The following is an 18,159-nucleotide window of genomic DNA, read 5'->3' as shown; positions in this document are numbered from 1 at the left end:
AGCTGGCCATGGTACCTAAGCTCCCAGCAGGACAACAAATACCATGGATTACAGTGGCCTTAGTCACTCATGTGTTCAACATACAGGAAACTAGACCTGGGGAGTGCAGGAAAGGAGAAGGGCAGAGAGGTAGGGCTGGTGCCGCCATGTTGTGTGGTGATGCCATGAGGTGGGCGGAGACTTGTACCATAGACAGCATGCTTCCCAACAAAGCCCTGTGTAGCTCATCTCTACTTCTTCCCCTTCCTCAGCTATCATCAGGGTTCTGGAACCTTCTTTCCCCTGCTTAGCATCATGCAACCCTCACAAATGCTGAGGTCCTCCAAGAAGTAACCAGTCAGGTTCCTAGGCTGATTCTCAAGCTCTTGGCCATCCCAAACCCAGCAGCACAGAGATATTGAGTCAGTGTGGTCCCTGGGCATCAGGATGCAGTATAGGGAATGTTGGAGAAAGGTGAGAGAAATGCCTTTGTTTCGTGTGCACATTTCAGCCCAGGGAAAGAACAAGTTTGCCATCTATACAATATCCAAGTGCCTCATGCTTCCCCAGACACCAAGGAGGAAGTGCCTTCCACCCTGGGACAGGCATCCATGAGAAAATATGCTGTGCCTACAGAACTTCACCTGCCAGTAGCTCTCCACCCAGCATCCAGGGTACCTGCTGCCCATCAAGTACCAGTGGGCGGGTCATCAGTGCCCCAGCGTATACTGGAGGCATGGACGAGGAAATGACACTGTGGGGGCCACCGCCAGTACCTGCTGGGCCTGCTGGAGCAGCTCCATTCTCTCCCGCAGGATCTGGCTGTCAAACTCCCGGCTCTGACGCAGGAGCTGTCTGCGCACCTTCTCTACAGCTGCCTGCAGGTCCTCGCGCTGGCTGGCACTCAGTGCCTCGCTGGCTCTTCTCCCGGGCTCCTGCTGCAGCGCATTGTACAAGGTGGCCTCCAGGTCCTGGATTTTCTGCAGGGCCCAAACCACAGACGGTTGAGGTTACGAAAAGGTAGACAATCATCACGCTGTCAGGAGAGCGGTGCTTCTCGAGACCACGCTAGGAAGGGAGTGTCCGCATGCAGGGTCCAGGGAAGTAGCAAGTGTGTGCCTTGGCCAGAGGGACCTTCCCATGCTGTCCCTTATGATGCTTACTGCTCAGTGGCTCTCAACTTTTCTAATGCTGCAACCCTTTAATACTGTTCCTCATGCTGTGGTGACCCCCAGCCATAAAATTATTTTCACTGCTACTTCATAACTAATTTTGCTGCTGTTGTGAGTCATGCTATAAATTGTTTTGGAGTTAGAGGTTTGTCAAAGGGATCATGACCCACAGGCTGAGTTCAGGGTTTGAATTCTTTGGGAGTAACATCAGATCCCCTGCTGAAAACTCAACAGTGACCTTACCATAGTGCCTAGGGGTGAAGGAAAAAACTATCTTTCTCCTGCTTCCACAAAGCCCCTCACCCCTTGCTAAGAAACACCATAACCATGTAAAGGAACCCATCCTGCTATGAGGCAGAGCAGCACGGAAGGCTCTACCAGCCCCACCCCCTGCAGCATTGTTTTGACTTCCTAGACAGATCCTAGCCCTGCTGGGCCCTGATGATTTAGCCACAGACATTATCACCTTCTCTCCAGGTCTTGGCCCTGGGAAAGTGGAAGGCAGAGCCGTGGGATTCCATATGGCCTTTGTCTGGGCTCCACATGGAACAGGAACTCATCTGACTTCTGGTTCACACCTCTCCATTCAGCAATCCTCTGGTTGCCAGCTTCCAGACTGGCCCCCACCTCCACACCTGGATGTCACTGTGGGCCTATCTCACCTACTTCTCACTCCACACCACGACAAAGGGAGACAGGCATGCACTGAGCACCTTCCCTTCCCCAGCCTGGATGCAGGAGGTAAGCGGTTCACTGGCCAGGCTCAAAGTGAACCTGGTGCCTTGTGAGAATTGTCTCGAATCTCCCAAGACTGAAATCCCTCTGGGTGCATGCTGCCCACTCGCAGCTTATGGCACTTTTCAGGGATGGATGTGCCTTTTATGGGGACCAGGATCATAAGGTAGGAATACCTTCCAAGAGCCAGCATGCCCGAGGTCCTGAGCCTGCCTGCACACGGTCATCAGAAGATGACTGGGCACCAGCTGTTCTGGGAGAGGCCCCAGTGAGCCGCAGCATTTGGAAAGGGCTGTCCTCCTTCCCTCTCAGCACCACAGCTGCCCTTTGGCACAGTGTGAGTTCTTTAGGATCAGGACCCTCAGCTTTCCACCTAATGTACCTCCCCTTGGGGGCATCTAAGTCCTTGCAGCATCTCTGAGGAGTGTCCTTTAGAGCTGCTAAGCATGCTTGAAAGGCCGTGCTGGACAGTGCGGGTGTGATCTCCATAGCTGTTTACAAGGACCAAAGCTGGATGAGGGTGAAGGAAAATCAAAATGGAGAAATGGGCAGATGAGCCAGAGCAGAGACAAGAGTGTGTTCGCTCAGCCATTGCCCTCCATGCTGGTGTCAGCCATATCACGTGACAAGAGACAGGCGTGACGGGGAAGACACTGCTTGGTGGATGTCTGTGGCGGCATTTCCAGAGATGCAATCCTGAGGGTCTGACCTCATCAATGGGTTAATTCCCTGGATGGGTACTAATATGATGGCATTACTGAGAGGTGATGGCAGGAGGAGGTGGGACCATGCTGGAGGAAATAAGTGACTAGGGGTGGGTTCTTCCAGACATATCTTGCCTTGGCCCTTTCCTATGGCTCCTTTCTCTGCTTCCTGCCCCTATGCTATGAACAAAAGTGCTTTCAACACCTTTGAAATCACAAGCCAAAGGAAATCCTTCCTGTAAAATTCTCAGGTCTTCCATCTCTCTGATGCGAAAAGCCACTAAAACAGCTGTGTCTTGTCAGATTTGCTGTTGTAAGAGCTGCCTCTGAGCCACTACAGGGAGATGGGCTAGCCTCTGCCTCCATGTTTCCAGGGAGGTGGGCTAGCCTCTGCCTCCATGTTTCCTTATTCACCCTGCATGTCTTGATTGCAATCTGGGCAAAGGTTCACTTGAGCATTGAGGACACCAGCTGCTTCCTACACAGAGTGGCACTGTCTGTCCCTCCCTCCACCATGGGGACATCTTGGAAATGTCCACAACCTCGTTTGATACCCCCACCCACAAGGAAGAACAGCTCTTAGTGCTGTGACTTGGGGCTTTGAGTGTAAGGTCATCTGAACCCAAACCTCAAACTTCAGGATGCCCAGACTCTTGAGAACCACACACAATGTTTCAAGAACTTGAAAACACTCCCCACTTGCTCTGGGGTATTTGGCCACAGCTCACCACCTCACCTCTCTGGTCTTTCAAGACCATCTCCTTTTCCTACTTAGGAAATCTGCTTTGGGATTTTTCTTTGGACTGGTCTGGGATTCATTAGATAGTGGGGGATGATACTGAATTCCTGATCCTCCTGCCCCCACCTGTGTGCCACCATACCTGGGATTGAATGAGCTTCATGTGTGCTAGGCAAGTATGCTACCAACTGAGCTATATCACCAGCCCCTTTGGAAGTTTAAGGAGAAGTAAATGTTTATGAGTCAAAAAGCATATACAAAAGCCTTTACTCATTCAGCTCAAATGACTGCTAGTTTAGTAAGCTAGTCAAAACACACACAATAACAACAACAACAACAAGGTCACCAACTTTGTAAGACCCATGGCTCATCTGGAACACCTGACTGCTTGCTGTCTTTCTAGTCATGTGTGCAGAGGGCACAGCACTGTACCCTGAACCTGGCGTGCTGTCTGTAGGAAGCAGCCTCTAAGGCCGAGAGGAGAAATCCAAAGTGTCAAACCCACTTCTGGTCCTACCAGGTAGGCCTGGTCGAGGGCTTCCTTCCTGTAGTCCAGCTCCTGCTCCAGGTAGCCCTTCTGCCTGCTGAACAAGTCCTGGAAGAGAGGAGCATCATTAGGAGCCTGGCCAGAGCCAGTCAGCTGCAGGGAGGCGGAGTCTACCCACTAGTGACTCCGGGGCTGGCGGGTGGGGAAGCCTTGACTGCCCTGTGTGAACTCCCTGAAGAGACCTTGCTGCCCTGGGCTGCCTGGACTGTCCAGGAGAAGCCTAATCAGGGTGACCCTCAATCCAGTTCCCTCTCCTCCTGGATAGCTGAAAACAGTCCTGAAGATTGTCTTAACAGTTCTCAGATGCAGTGCATCCTCTGTCCAGGTCTCAGGTGCAGTTCATCCTCTGCCCAGGCTGCACTCCCTCCTCCCATGGATCTTACTGTTATACATCCCTGAAGGCCTCTGGTTCCCTCTATATGGGCTTCATCTGAGCAGACTGCATGTCCCATTCTACACCCACGAGGGCTCAGAGCCACAACTCACATTGCAGCCCCTGAATTTTATAGATGAGGAAACAGAAGGCCAAGGAGACTAGTGCCTTGTCCATGGTGCCACTGACAATAGGGGTAACTAGAAACCCAGGTTCTGAGGTTTGCCCAGGACTCTCTGGACACCACGTCCTGCACTGGCTCTGTGTGATGGCCCCTCCTTTACTGAGCTCTCAAGAGAACTTGAAATGCACGCTGGTATTAGATGGCTTCAGAGCCAGGACTTCTAGAATGGCTTCTCTTACCTCTCTGGGTTGAGGACAATGTCTCCCACAAGTAGGGCGCTCATGGGCATAGCACCCCTCATGGCCACAATCCAGTCAGGTCTGCATTAAAGAACCCAGTATATAACCAGGGAGGACAAACTCCAGGTCCCCAGGCTATCCTGTAAAGACTCCAGCTGTAAGCTCCTGTGTGTCATGCTGTGTCTCTAAACTTCTCAAGCTGCAGTCATGTGACCCAAGGGCCTGTGAGTCCAGGACGGGGGCACAGACTCAGAAATGAGTGTTAAGTTGAAAACTGGATGAGTAAGAAAGGAAGAAAATGGAGACAGTTCAGAGGACCCACAGGGGTGGAAGGGAGAGGATGGAGAAGGCTCAGAGGACCCACATGGGTGAGAGACAGCTCAGAGGACCCACATGGGTGAGAGACAGCTCAGAGGACCCACATGGGTGAGAGATGGCTCAGAGGACCCACAGGGGCTGAAGGGAGAGAACAGAGACAGCTCAGAGGACCCACAGGGGTGAGAGATGGCTCAGAGGACCCACAGGGGTGAGAGATGGCTCAGAGGACCCACAGGGGTGAGAGATGGCTCAGAGGACCCACAAGGGCTGAAGAACTACAATGGAATTGAGCCTCCCACAAAGCCAAACACCTTAGCTCTCCATCCTGCCCCGACTCAGGTGGTGGAATCTTTACCTTCTCCTTCTCCAAGTCCATCATCTTCTGGGTGAGGGCTGCCTCTGTTCCCTCTATCTGCTTCAGCCACTAGAAAACAGCAGGACAGGAGGACATAGGCAAGTGAGCAGGGACACCGGGGGTCGGGGGACCAGGGGGACTGAGCCTTGTAACCCAGTATTTGTATACAGGCATTTGCTCAGGATGAGGAACGATACACATTCAAAGGGCTGTGTGTGTGCATGGCTGTGGCTGTGCGTGTGCCATCAGGGCTGTTTAAGTAGGTGCATGGGTGGACAGGAGCTGGAAGGGCTGTGTGTCATCCATGTGACCCCCACTGACCCTCCCATGCCCATCCCAGGGGAAGGCAGCAACTCTACTATTTTTTCAGGTGAAGACATGAAGGCTACATTAAGTCTTTGTTCAAAGTCACACAGCAGTGGACTAGCGGGTATACTACCCAGCTTGCAAGACAGGGAAGCCACTCCCATGATACTTCCAAGGCGTGCTGTGAGAGCAAGATGCAGAAAGGAGCTGGATACATGCATGTAGGATGGAGAAACAAGGGCATGAAAGTGGACAAGAGCCAGGAGGACGCTCAGACATGCCAGAGACCACATGAAGCACACGCTGATGGCTGCCATATGATCTGCCTTCCGTCTGGACAGATGTCGGTACACAGTGTGTCCTTGTCACTAGGCTAACTTTGGGGTTGGGTGGGGGTGTCAAAGGTACCCAGGAGTATTCAGGTTTCATTGATTTGAACCTGAGTATGAATTATGACTTTGACCTTCTAGCTGTGATGTGCTGCAGTCTGGCCTGGTGACGCTGTGCCTCTTTTCAGACTGATGCTTCCCATAGCTTCCCGGGACTCACTGGTTTCTTTCTCCTCTGGCCACAGCTCTGAGGTCCAACTTAACCACCCTAAACCTGCTCTAAAGCCCGCCTTGCCCTTCAGGCTCTACCTCAGCCCTCGAGAGCCTCACCCTGTCCAGACACTCCATGCTGTGTTTTAGGCTCTTTTCCTGTTTTTCAGACCCACCACACTCCCTTCCCATGTTCATCACCCAGGTCAGAGCACCACCCAGTGCCTACTCCATGACGGACTCTACTGGGTGTCCCAACACTTACTGCAGGCACAGCCTTGTGGAGATTTTCTCACATCCTCTACTGACAACACAGACAAAGCCAACACAGCATGGTCCCCTCTGAAGATCACTATGGTCCCTCAGTAGGCTCTGCTGGCCTTCAGAACCTGAGTCTATCCGGGCATGGTGGCACACACCTGTAATCCCAGTACTCAGAAGGCAGAGGCAGGCAGATATCTATAATTTTGAGGCCAAATTAGTCTACACATGGGTTCTAGGCCAGACAGGACTTACACTGAGGTGCTGATTCTCCATCCCCACCCACTGCCCCCTCACCAAAGCCACATGTATCTTAGTTGTCTGAAGTGCACCTGGCTCCAGAGTGAGTCACCTTTCACCTCAGGGCCTTGGCACACGCTGCTCAGACATCAGCATCTCCGTCCTCAACATCAGGCCATTGTCAAGCTAGCATCTACCCAGCTCACCAATCTCAAGCTAGCTCTACCCTCTCCTCCAGCAAGCCCACGCTGCTTTCTGAGGCCACAGGCTCATCTTGTCCTGGTGCTCACATGATGACCGGATCAGTCATTTCAACTTCCACCAGCCACCCAAAGGTGGGAAACAGCAGAGCCAAGCACACAGGAGGTTACAAATAAACGGCTGTGGGGTGGAGGCGGCCCAGCATGGATGTGGGTGGAAGGGGAGAGAGAGGTGTGAAAGCCACGGTCAGAGATTCCTCCCACAACATCAAGGTCAGCGTGGCCCGGAGCAGCGGCAGACAGATGCCAAGCAGCTCCTCCTCACACAGCTTGTGTAGCTTCTTGTGATAAATGTTTCTGTTGAGGAATTTAGAATGCTGTGCTTTTAATAGCCTGGTGTGAGCATGAAATACATTTTTGGAAGGGGTCCTAGGGATACTTTCCTGTTTTGAACGACACATGCCCTTTTCAGGACCATGGACAGTAACAGAGCAGGCTCAGAGAGCTGGCTGGCATTTCTGTTTGCGGACCTCACACTCCTTGGGGAGACTGCTTCTGCTGGACAGGAAAGAAGCGAGCCTGTCCACTGGGGAAGCTCCAGAAACTGGATGCCTTATGAGTACATCCTATGCCAGGGATCATTAGCTGCAGAGCCTGGGGGGGGTGGGGGCTCTGCAGTGGGGGTGGGGCTACTCTCCCCTCTCTATATACTGACTACAGGCCAACTCAGAAAGCTTTGCTGTGGCTGAAGGTCTAGCTAGGTCTTGTCCTCTGACCCATGGCTCACAGAGACAATATAACATAGCGAGATTTTTTTTGTTGCCTTCTTGGTTTTAGTTTTTAATATGTGTTTCATCTTCCTGAGCTCTATGCCTACTTTTCAGAGGGTTCTGAAAAGGGTTTTGAGGGAGAAGAGTATGCTTGACTGGGAGCCACAGGTGGGCCACGCCGCTTTATGTCTTAAATTTGAGCCTCTCTGTGGGCTCAAACCTGGGTCAAGGTTAAGCATGATAACTTGTGCTCAGTTAACCTGATCAGAGAGAGTCTGATGGGACTTATCTACAGCCCAGAGCTTGACCAAGCTTCTGAGGGGGCAGGAGGAGAGGGGCTGCTTGATAAGAGACCATCACAGGAACAAAGGACCACCTGTCCAGACTGGGATACACTTTGCCTGCACACCAAGAAATGGCCTTCGTGCTGCTAAGGGAGAATTGGGCTGGGCTCACTGGGTACTGATTGACAGTGGTTATTTTGTTTGTTTGTTTGTTTGTTTGTTTGTTTGTTGTGAGGTATGTTGGGAGGGGAGAGCTTCCCGGGTCCCTAACCAAGTTCTCTGACATTCATACTAGAGGCACTGTGGTGCAAACTGTCCTCTCTGTAGTCAGTTGTCCCCCCTTGCTCTCGACTGTCCACATCTGAGGCACCTCCATGTCCCCGCTAGTGAAGGCTATGCTGGCCACACAGCTGTCCCGCCAGCATTCTCAGAGGACTCATGACCCAGATCCGACCCCTATTCTTGGACATTTTCTCCAAGTAGGGAGGAGAGAAGCAGCAGTAAACACACAGGATTGACTTTAGTTCACAGGCATATGACTGAACCAGGGTATGGCAGAGCCAAGTCTGAGGAGAACCAGCTGAAGGCCAGTCTCCAGCCTCCAGCCTGATGCTTCTTCCGTGCTCTCAGAGTTCTACCCACAGATATCATCCGTGGACCCCCTGCTGTCTGCTCTCGTGGGGCACTGAGGGCCAGGCAGAAAGGCAGCCAGTATCATTCTCTAGTATTCAGGACAAAGTGGAACAGGTAGGCCAGCATGGTGAAGTGATGGCTGCCAGAGCAGATGGGTGTCAGCTAGCAGGAAGCTGGTAAAAGTGAGAAGAGTGCAGGCAGAGGTGGGCAAAGGAGGGCAAGCAGAGTGTAGCTGATGCCAGACAGGCCCCATTTCCTCCTCTGTAAGAGAATGCAAGAAGTTGAGTGGCCCTAAGGTGCTAGGGTACTGGACTTGGCACAGCTGCTGGGACAGGCGTGGAAAGAAGTGTCATGAAACTGTGCTGCCTGACGCCTGTTCCCAGTGAGCTCCCCACCTTCCACTAGGGCAGCCCTGCCCCTGGGGGACAATTCCAGGGGCTGGAGAACCAGTACCTACAATTGTCCACTTGTCTACTGTGAGCCAGCCACCCCAAGCCAAAGACTGTTCTTACTCTGTTCATCAAATCCTGAGAACCTGGAAGAGCAAATGGTGAAGTCAAGACTCAGACTAGTAGTAGCCTCCCTGGTAGCTAGGGAGCATGCAAAGGTGGCCTTTCCTCATACTCCAGAGAGTCACTAGGCCCCCCAGGACCAACAGGCTATATCAATGTAGGACATACTGGGGTGTGTATCATTAGTCAGCACTTGGGTGACTCTATAATATGGCCTGTTATGAAGGGCTGCAAGACCACATTTGATTTTGTTGATGCCAGGGGTCATATACTGAATCATCTGCCTAGCATGGTGGCAGACACTTGCTCCTCATGAACCACCAGCCATCCAATTGTGACTCACTGACACCATCCACTGGAGAAAGCAAACTTGGCCAGATAAGGACCATGAGACCTCGGGTAAGGCATCATCATAGTGTCTTATCTTAATGAGTTGTGTCCTTTACTTGGTTGGGGCTTGGGGAATGGATAGGCCCCCGGGGGAGAAAACTGTATTTCAAGTGCCCTTCTGAAGATCATGGAAGACGGAGTTCAATCAAGATCATTAAGACCTCATCATTCCAAAAGTGGCCTTTCAGAGTCTGACTTGTGTGAAAGGAGAAGACCTGCAGGGAAGACTCTACTGCATGCACACTAGAAAGCTGCATGCATCTCAGGATCACAGTCACACTGTGGGAGGCATGTGAGTCAGCATGTAGTCTTTAAAAAAAACAGACAAAATTTAACCTCTTTAATATACACAAAGCATATACAGAAGGAACAGTTACAACAAATGCCGATGTGATGGATGGATGGATGGATGGATGGATGGATGGATGGATGGATGGATGGATGGATGGACAGATGGATGGATGGACAGATGGACAGATGGATGGATGGATGAACAGACAAGAAAGAAGAAATTGCACAAGGCACACTGGAATCTTTAAACACCATACAATGGTAACTACCAACTTCCCATGGTTTTGTTCCTAGTAACAGCCATGTTGAGTGTGGAAATCAACCATGTGCCAAAGTTTCAGGTTATGGCTCTAGAAACCATTTTGACCCTACAAAAACCCTGACAAGTGGTCTTACTATCTAGCCAGAATTCCTATTCCAGAATGCACTATAGATGGGTTCTCCAATGCCTATAGACATGTATTGTGAAGATGTCCCTCCAGGGCACACTGGTAAACAGGAAGGGATGGGCACTCCCTGGACACTGAATCACTAAGGGGTGTTGAGGTTCTCTGTGGGTAACTGTGAAGGAATGACAGTGCCATTTGAATACATATTTGTGAGCCACTCTAAATTGCTTAGAAAGCAGGAGAGAAATACAGCATGTTGGCTAAGCCAAAAAAAAGAATAGACATTGGAGAAACCAAGAGGAAATAAAGCAAACGTCATAGCTTGTTTCCTGGGACAGGGGCATCTTCTTCCTGGGTTTCTAGGCTTTTCTTCAGTGAGCATGTGTGGTCCTTCATCTTGAACACGCAAAGGCATGCATGTGTACATGCAGACGCAGACTGACCCACACACATGCTTCCAAATAAAGCAACACACCAATGTACAGTTTCTGATATGGTGCTGGGTGCTGGGACAAAATGTGAGCACAAGGACACTCCCATGTCTACCTTTTCACACAGGGCAAGCACAGTTCCCGCTTGGATTACTGCAACCTGCTCTTCATTCCTCAAATTCTACAACACAAAAACGGGCAAGGGCATTGACACTGGGCTTTGAGTCTAGGGCAGACGAGTCTGTGCCAAGCCCCTCTGGGGTACGCCCCGATCATCAGCCCCTACTCAACATCAGGGGTCAGCCATCTGAGGCAAACAGCTCCAGCCCCTCTGTGGAGACAGTTCACAGAGTGGCACCAAGGTTTGGGGATGGGACATGATGCCTGCCTCTTTAAAGACGATCGTTATGCAAGGCAAAGAGATCACCTTTTAACCTTGGCACTTTTAACTTGAGTAGTGGGACCCGTTTTCTGTGAATCAAGTTGTCTTTAGGCTTGTTGGTCCACTGTTCACTCACAGAGTGTAAAGCTGTCCTCACTTCAGAACCCCATTCTGACAAACATAACCCAACCACCCACATGGGAATATAGCCATACAAAAGCCTTCCATTGTACTTCTCAGATGTTTTAAATCAAGGAAGAATTAAAAACAAAACAAGGTCACACAGAAAACCCCGATCAAAACGAGAACACAGAACCAGAAACCGATCGCTCATAGTTACCCCGTTATCGCCAAGGATATCTAAGTTCTTCATAAGTTCAGAGATATTCACACCCTGGAAAAGATTTCCAACGTTCATTCTCATGTAAACTGCTCACACAATCCACAGCTATCCTAGAGTCCGGGCTTACAAGCCTCCTTTGGCTCTGACGCCACGGCAGGGCCCAGCCTCTGGCTCTGCTGAAGCAGGTAGGGGAAGGCGTTGCTATGGTTCATTTACTGAGATTCACTACAGGACAACCCTGCTTCCTGGGCTCACGGGAATCTGAAGGTTCTGCCTGTGAGGTCTAGTGGGGCTCCATGTCTGTTACCAACCACAGTCACCATCAACAAAGCCCTTGTTATAGGCTGGGCACTGCAAAAGAAGAGACAGCCAGTTGCTAGTTTGGGTTTGTAGTCTGCCTGTAGTTGGGCAGAAGTAAAGGGTGAAACTTGGTGACCCCTCTCTGTCTTTCAACACAGAAGCAGAAGGCCCTGTCCCTGACCTGATGGTGCAATCCCTCTTTACCACCACACCAGGTACTCAGCCCGCCCCTGAATGGCAGGTCCTTGGGGGCATACCCCACCCCCCAAACATGCTACCTTTACTCCTTCCTGGTGACAGAACAGCTGGAGTGCGCTGCTGTTGTTCTCGGGGAAGGTGGTGATTTGGAGGTTAAAGGCTGGCGACCTCCGCTCTCTCTCCTGGGGAAAAGATGTGGTTTAAAGACAGAACTCGACTGTGCTATCCACCTCTTGCCATTTTCCCAAGTCATCAGCAAAAAGCGACATATTCCGGCCGGCTAAGGTGCAACTACACAGCACACATCTTGACCACACAGTCCTGCTATGGGACGTGTGGTGTCTTCTTGCCTTTCCAGGGTCAGTGGCCTCTCTGCACACTTTGCTTCTTGCCTACTGCTGGGGAGAAACAGATAATATGGCCTCACAGGTCTGTCTGTTGCAATCCAAACCCCAGCAGTTACAAAGGTGAGGCTTGATCAATACAGTGCATCAAATTCAATGGGAATCAGAAGCCAGCCACCACTGTGGGTTATTCTAGGTTGGATACATCATTATCCCATCTGATATCCAGGCTGCCTCATAAGGCATGTGCCCATGGAGGCTTAGGAATGCTGAGTCTGAGGTCCCCTGTTAGTAAGTGGCAGAACTGGGCCCACTTGTGACTCCTTGCTTCCCATAATGGGTGACTCAGCTCACAGACTCTTTTGGTTGTTTTTTTTTTTTTTTTTGATCCACACTAACAAGATTCATGACCACTCTCCAGCCTCTCTGCCCCCTCAGATTTACAGCCGGATGTCCCAGAAGAGACAGTCATCAGGCATCTACCATGTGAGCATTTTGTAAAAGGCCTGAGGGAGCCTCATTGCTTAGAGAGATTACAGCATCACGTTGGCAGAACGGTACCCAGGTCTCCAGCACGCTCTCTACATAAAGCAGGCTTTAAGCCCGTGACACTGGCGGATGAGTTGTGACTGGTTAGCACAGAAAACCCCTCTCAGATTTTGCCTCAAATCAAGCTGCCGTGGAGGGAGGAGGAGCTGAAATTAAGTAGAAAGAACTTACAGACCTAGGACCCCTTCATAACACAACCAAGAGAAGTAATGGAGACTGCTGTGACCCTAGAAAGCATGCCCCAACACACTGTTCCTGCATGAGCGAGGCTCAAGGGAAGGGGAGGGGCTGTTCCCTGAGTTTCCAGGAAAGCCCGAGCTGGCTCACCTCACTTTGTACTGCTCTATCAGCCAAGGAGGCTAAGGCTGCTTACTTCCCCCACACAGCTGCCACCAGAGGTGATATTAGGTAGGCTTTTTATAGAAGGGGGGGTCGGAACTGCCCTTATTTCGTATGAACAAAGTCGTGAAACTGCTTCCCAGTGGTTCTGAAGACGGTGGGAAAGCACACGGTATCTGTGGAGCTCTCAGGGGAAAGAAAGGGGGTCACGCAAAGGACTTGTAGAAGGCGTTCTCACAGTGGCAGGGTACTAAGCATGATCTCAGGACTTTCGATTCCTGATGAGTAAGTAAAGGCTAGAGCTGAGGGACACTGCGACACCGGAAGGCGAAAGCCACGCACCACGCGGCCCATCCTTGTCAACAGGACACAATTCGGGTCACAGACAGAGCTTCCACGACAAAGGAAGGAAAACAAGAGCAGAGGTGCCACAGACGGGTGGAGGCGCCCACGTGGATGGAGTCACTCATGCAAAGGTGTCAGCTGGAGAAGCAATGCACAGTCACAAGAGCCTGGTGGAGACGCGTCACGAATGGAAAGATGTGTAAGATGCCGATGGCTTTTGAACAGAAACAGAAGGGGAGGATGAAGGGCTGTGAGAGCCAAGCAATGCTGTAACACACAGGATGCAGGATGGGGCGGGGAGCAACAGATTTCCCGGTGCCCCCCCAGAGTCCTACTCACTGCCCTGTGGGGCTCCCAGAGAGACAAGGGTTCTATAAGCGCAGTGTCTGGGAGTTTGTAGTTGCAATTCGAATCACAAATAATTTTAGTTCAAGTGGCTGCAGAGCCCAGGTCCGTATTTACTGGCCAGAGGGTTTGAGCGAAGGAGTGGGTTAACACCAGTGTAAATACATCCTCCTGCCTGCCTCCACTTACCTTGCATTCGCTTTGGCGGGCAGAAAATAGGCCCGCACTGCTATTAAACACAGCAGGGGTCAAGAGCCGGCTGGGTCTGACCCTGCTATCTCAGGAGAGGCCTGCTGCATGCAAGATCAAAGGTGTGTTCTCCATTGCAACAGTGCTGCCGTCTGGGGCTGCGGAAGGCACACCCAGGGACTGTGCATGCAGGAAAGTAGTTATGGAAATGAAACACAAATAAAAAAGGCAAAATATTGCAAAAACAACTTATTTTATTAAGTGCAAAACAAGCGGTAGGCAATAAATAGATTGCTCTGGTACAAGTCCACAGACGTCGCGAGCATCCTCCCAGGACACATTAAGGCAGTGAAGTTATCCCGAACATACAAATTTTTAAAAGGAAGAAGAAGAAGAAAAGAACGGAGGAAGGAAGGAGAGAAACGGTAACAGGTCCCTTCACGCATGCTTGGAAATGGCAGGGAGCTTTACACGAATTTCAGTTTGGGCTCAAAGAGAATGTCTGCTCCGTTTGGGAGCTTACAACAGAGAGAGTCTCTTACTTCGAGCTCTAGCACTCGGAATTCTAACAGCTCGTTCTGGTCCTTGGCGTCTTGTATTTCGCTCTTTAGCTGGTTCTCCTCCATCTCCAGCCTGTAAATCTGGGGCAAAGACACCTTTACATTAACGGCCTCCATGGTTGCCCCCCATGCCCCAGGGATCCCTCGACTAGGAACCAACTTTAGTGAGTGACCTGAGATAAATGGGGAACTGCCCACCCAGGGAAAAGGCAAGGCTGGCCACAAGTCCATTTGCTGGTGAGCCTGGGATGAGGGAGAGATGTTGGGCTGGCTTCACTGCCTTAGCACCCAGCCTGGACCGGGACACTAGAAGCTCCTTGTATTTCTGCTGAACCAATGAGTGATGGGGAACTGAGACTTGGGGCTATCAAGTCCCTCCCTGAGACCAGTGTAAGGGAAGCCAGAGTGCAATGTGGGCGCTTCAGCTCCCAGAGCCCTCCAGGCCCTTCCAAGCTAGGCCTCAGGGTCAGCTGTGGCCAGTGCTAAGTCAGGACCCTTGGGGGTTTAGGTCTTCTACTCCCCCATAAAGTTCTTAGGAGCACATCTGATCACACTGAGAGCACAGGCCAGCCTGCGAAGAGCTTCCAGTGCCCCCATGAGAAACAGGACAGCTCTGGATCCCAAATCAATAGCAAAAAGTCCAATGCTGGGGTGACAGGCAGCCTTTCCTGTTCCTGGAGGCACCCTAAAGGTTTTGAGACCTGTCCCAGAGGACAGACCCTGCGTCTGGTCCTGACAGCAGTGGGGACAACACCTTTCCTGTGAGAACCACCCAGCTATGGGTCTCTGGTGTTGGTGGTATACTAAGCGCTCAGGGCAGGTGGGTGACCTCTGCAGTTCAGTTCATCACCGGGCCTGAGGCTCTCGCCCAGACATACCTTCTCCAGCAGGTCCTGGTTTGTCCTCATGAGTGCCTGCTTCTCCTCTACCCAGGCCGAGTCCTGCAGGAAACACAGGGTATTTATTCACTGAGGCTCTCGCCCAGACATACCTTCTCCAGCAGGTCCTGGTTTGTCCTCATGAGTACCTGCTTCTCCTCTACCCAGGCCGAGTCCTGCAGGGAACACAGGGTATTTATTCACTGGTTCCAGCCTTGGCTGAGCCACCAACGCCCAGGATAGAAAAGACCACAGACATGGACAGAGGCTGTGTGACTTCATTGCCTTCTAAACCTTTACACCCAGGCAAAAGCAACAGCATGTCTATGAGGAGTCCTTCTCTGCCCCCATAGGCAGGCGCCAGGTCCCCTGGGCCATTACAGGACACTGCTCCATGGCGGCCAAGTCAGTACCCTGCAGTACCCTGGAGTTTCCCTGAGCTCCACACACATGCAGTGTGAGAACACAGCAACGCCTCTATCCCAACAACATGGCATCCTCAGTGCTATGCCAGAGCCCCAGGCACCGGCTCTCCCTCTCCCTCAGCATCAGGCTGGAGGAGGAAGAGGACAAGAGGAAAGGGGGCCTTCTCCAGCTCCTCCCTCTGACCCTGCTCAGCCACTGAGCTAAGACTGGGCCAAGGTCTGCCCCCTTCACTCTGCCTCCCTAACCCCACCCCACAGGGACCAGGCCAGCCTCACTCGGTGCTGGAATTTCACAATTCTCACAGGCCAGTGCTGGCCTAGGGTCTGACCAGCAGATGTGGAACATCCAAATGACACTTGAGTCACCTCCTGGGGGCCTTCTACCTAACATCCTGTGCTCCTGCTGTGCAGATTTGCACGTATGTTTGTGTGTGCTGTATAGATTTGCATGTATGTTCATATCCATCCACATTCCTCTCTGGGAACACTGTTCATACAGAAGGCTGCAACCTTTGTCCCATACTGGTGGGTACAGCTTGATAGTTTCTCTCATCTTTCAAAGGGATGGAGTTGTTACTCCAACCTCCCCTCCAGACTACCAGATAAAGAAGCCAGACTATCTCCTCAAGTAGGGGTGAGTAGACCACAAACAGCAAGTGAGGTCATGTAAGGCCTCCCATTCCTACTTGACCCACCGGGCCCCTGAAGCCCAGGAGAGACCAACAGAACAATCATTTTAATCATTTGCAGAGCCCTGTCCAGGGCACTAATCCACAGATCTCAGAGCAAATCAAACCTGCTATTTTAATCAAGTAAGTTTTGGGGCAGTGTGTTACACACCAACAGCTAACTGATAAGTTAGCAGAGCCTGGTCCCAGGGGCAAGGGCTCTGGCAAGAACTGGTCCTTTCCTTTTACACACACACACACACACACACACACACACACACACACACACTCACACACACACTCACACATACGTACGAACAAGGCAACATCAGCCTAGAAGAGGGAAACTGAGGCAGTGGGAAGTTAGAATTGGAGCTTGGAAAAGCCTCATCATCATCCCGGCTCTCCACTAGCCCACTCCTGACCTGAGTCTGCCACCTTCTCACTCTGTGGGTGAAGGAACCGAGGCTCAGAAGTTATGCAATGTGTCTCAGTCACAGGAGTAAGGGGCGGAGCCAGTGCTTGACTCAAGGCTGTGTGTGCCCCTCCTGCCTCCAGGGAGCAGCAGCCACAGCTGGGGGTCGAGTGCCCCCACTCTTCTCACCCGGTCCTTTCCTGAGGGCTTTGTGGTAGCTCCTGGGGAGCATACCCGGACTCAGCTCACTGGCACTCTGCCCCTATTTCTACCTCGCTTGCTGTCCTCAGCCCTCCCCATCACCTCCCCACTGGGGTTAGGTAGGCTGGCCGGAGCTGGCACTGAGCCACTGGGTGGGTCTACAGCCAACACTGTCCCTGACCTCAGAACTTCTTCCAATCCCTTCCCTTCTCACTAGTCTCCCCTACTCTCAGTGAGTCCCCCTCAACTCTGGACTCTCGCCTTAGACCTCTCCATACCCCTTTAGCCCCTGACTGAAGGCAGGAGCAAAGACCCATACCTGCGCACTTGCCTCAGCATTTCACAGGCCAGGGGGCCCATGTGACTGGTTTGGGCCAGTGCACTATGCTGAGGCCGTGGCAGTCACCCAACCTGCTGACAGGAAATAAGTTCTAAGCAGAGCTGTTCCAAGATGGTGCCTCTAACTCTGGGTCCCTAGGGAACCTGGAAAGTAGATGAGCCTCTGCCTACAACAGGCAGCAACAAGAAAGGCCTATTGGCTGTGTCCCTGTCCTACTGTCTACTAGGCCTAGCCTAATCTAATCAGAGAGGGTGTCCACGAAGGTGACCAATCTGGACTCTCCCATGGCACAGTCACAGCCAGAGCCTGTTGCTATGGGCCCTGCCAAGTGGTCCTCAGCACTTCAATTATATATAGGCAATTAAAATCTTGTCAGAAACAGCAGCTTTTCTTCAGGTTCCAGTCAAAAGAGCTCTTGGCCATGTCTCAGTTCTAGGAGTCACCTTCTGTTTCCATGCATTTGGCAAACAAAGAAAAACCAGGCAAGATAGAGGGGAACGCTCTGACTGTGGCAACACATTCTCTCCTGCCCTCGGCACGCCAAAGATATCATCGGACCCCAGAAACACCACGGGGACAGAATCAGGAGGGGCACAGAGCCCATGTTCCTGCTTACCTGTCCCTTCTCAACCAGCAGCTTCTCCAAGTCTTCGATTTTGGCCTGGCACCTCAGCAGGTCAGCCTGAAGCTGCTCCCGAGTCTGGAAGGAAAAAGACCAGGAAGTGAGCAAGTCACTTGCAGAGGTGACACACAGGCTGCAGACCAGACAATGCCTGGAACATGAAAGTTTAGGGTGGGAGGGTCCTG

General features: G+C 51.7%; 1 protein-coding gene across 10 annotated transcripts in view; it reads right to left on the bottom strand.

Annotated features, from left to right (window-relative positions):
• Positions 1 to 18,159, bottom strand: part of Jakmip1 (janus kinase and microtubule interacting protein 1) — a 121,583-nt gene that overhangs the window by 6,081 nt on the left and 97,343 nt on the right. For 7 of the 10 annotated variants that reach the window (XM_026788641.1, XM_026788648.1, XM_026788642.1 and 4 more), the window contains exons 11-19: positions 17,969 to 18,052; positions 15,417 to 15,479; positions 14,408 to 14,506; positions 11,835 to 11,936; positions 11,254 to 11,307; positions 10,647 to 10,712; positions 5,286 to 5,354; positions 3,835 to 3,924; positions 756 to 959 (exon numbers count right to left, since the gene is read on the bottom strand). In XM_026788641.1, the coding sequence (XP_026644442.1) occupies positions 756 to 959; positions 3,835 to 3,924; positions 5,286 to 5,354; positions 10,647 to 10,712; positions 11,254 to 11,307; positions 11,835 to 11,936; positions 14,408 to 14,506; positions 15,417 to 15,479; positions 17,969 to 18,052 (831 nt within the window). The remainder of the gene's footprint in view (positions 1 to 755; positions 960 to 3,834; positions 3,925 to 5,285; positions 5,355 to 10,646; positions 10,713 to 11,253; positions 11,308 to 11,834; positions 11,937 to 14,407; positions 14,507 to 15,416; positions 15,480 to 17,968; positions 18,053 to 18,159) is intronic. The other 3 variants (XM_026788647.1, XM_026788649.1, XM_026788650.1) reach the window with 2 other exon arrangements.

Source organism: Microtus ochrogaster, unplaced genomic scaffold, assembly GCF_000317375.1.
Source record: "Microtus ochrogaster isolate Prairie Vole_2 unplaced genomic scaffold, MicOch1.0 UNK5, whole genome shotgun sequence".
Classification (NCBI taxonomy): Eukaryota; Metazoa; Chordata; class Mammalia; order Rodentia; family Cricetidae; genus Microtus; species Microtus ochrogaster.
This window is presented reverse-complemented; position numbering and strand designations above follow the sequence as displayed.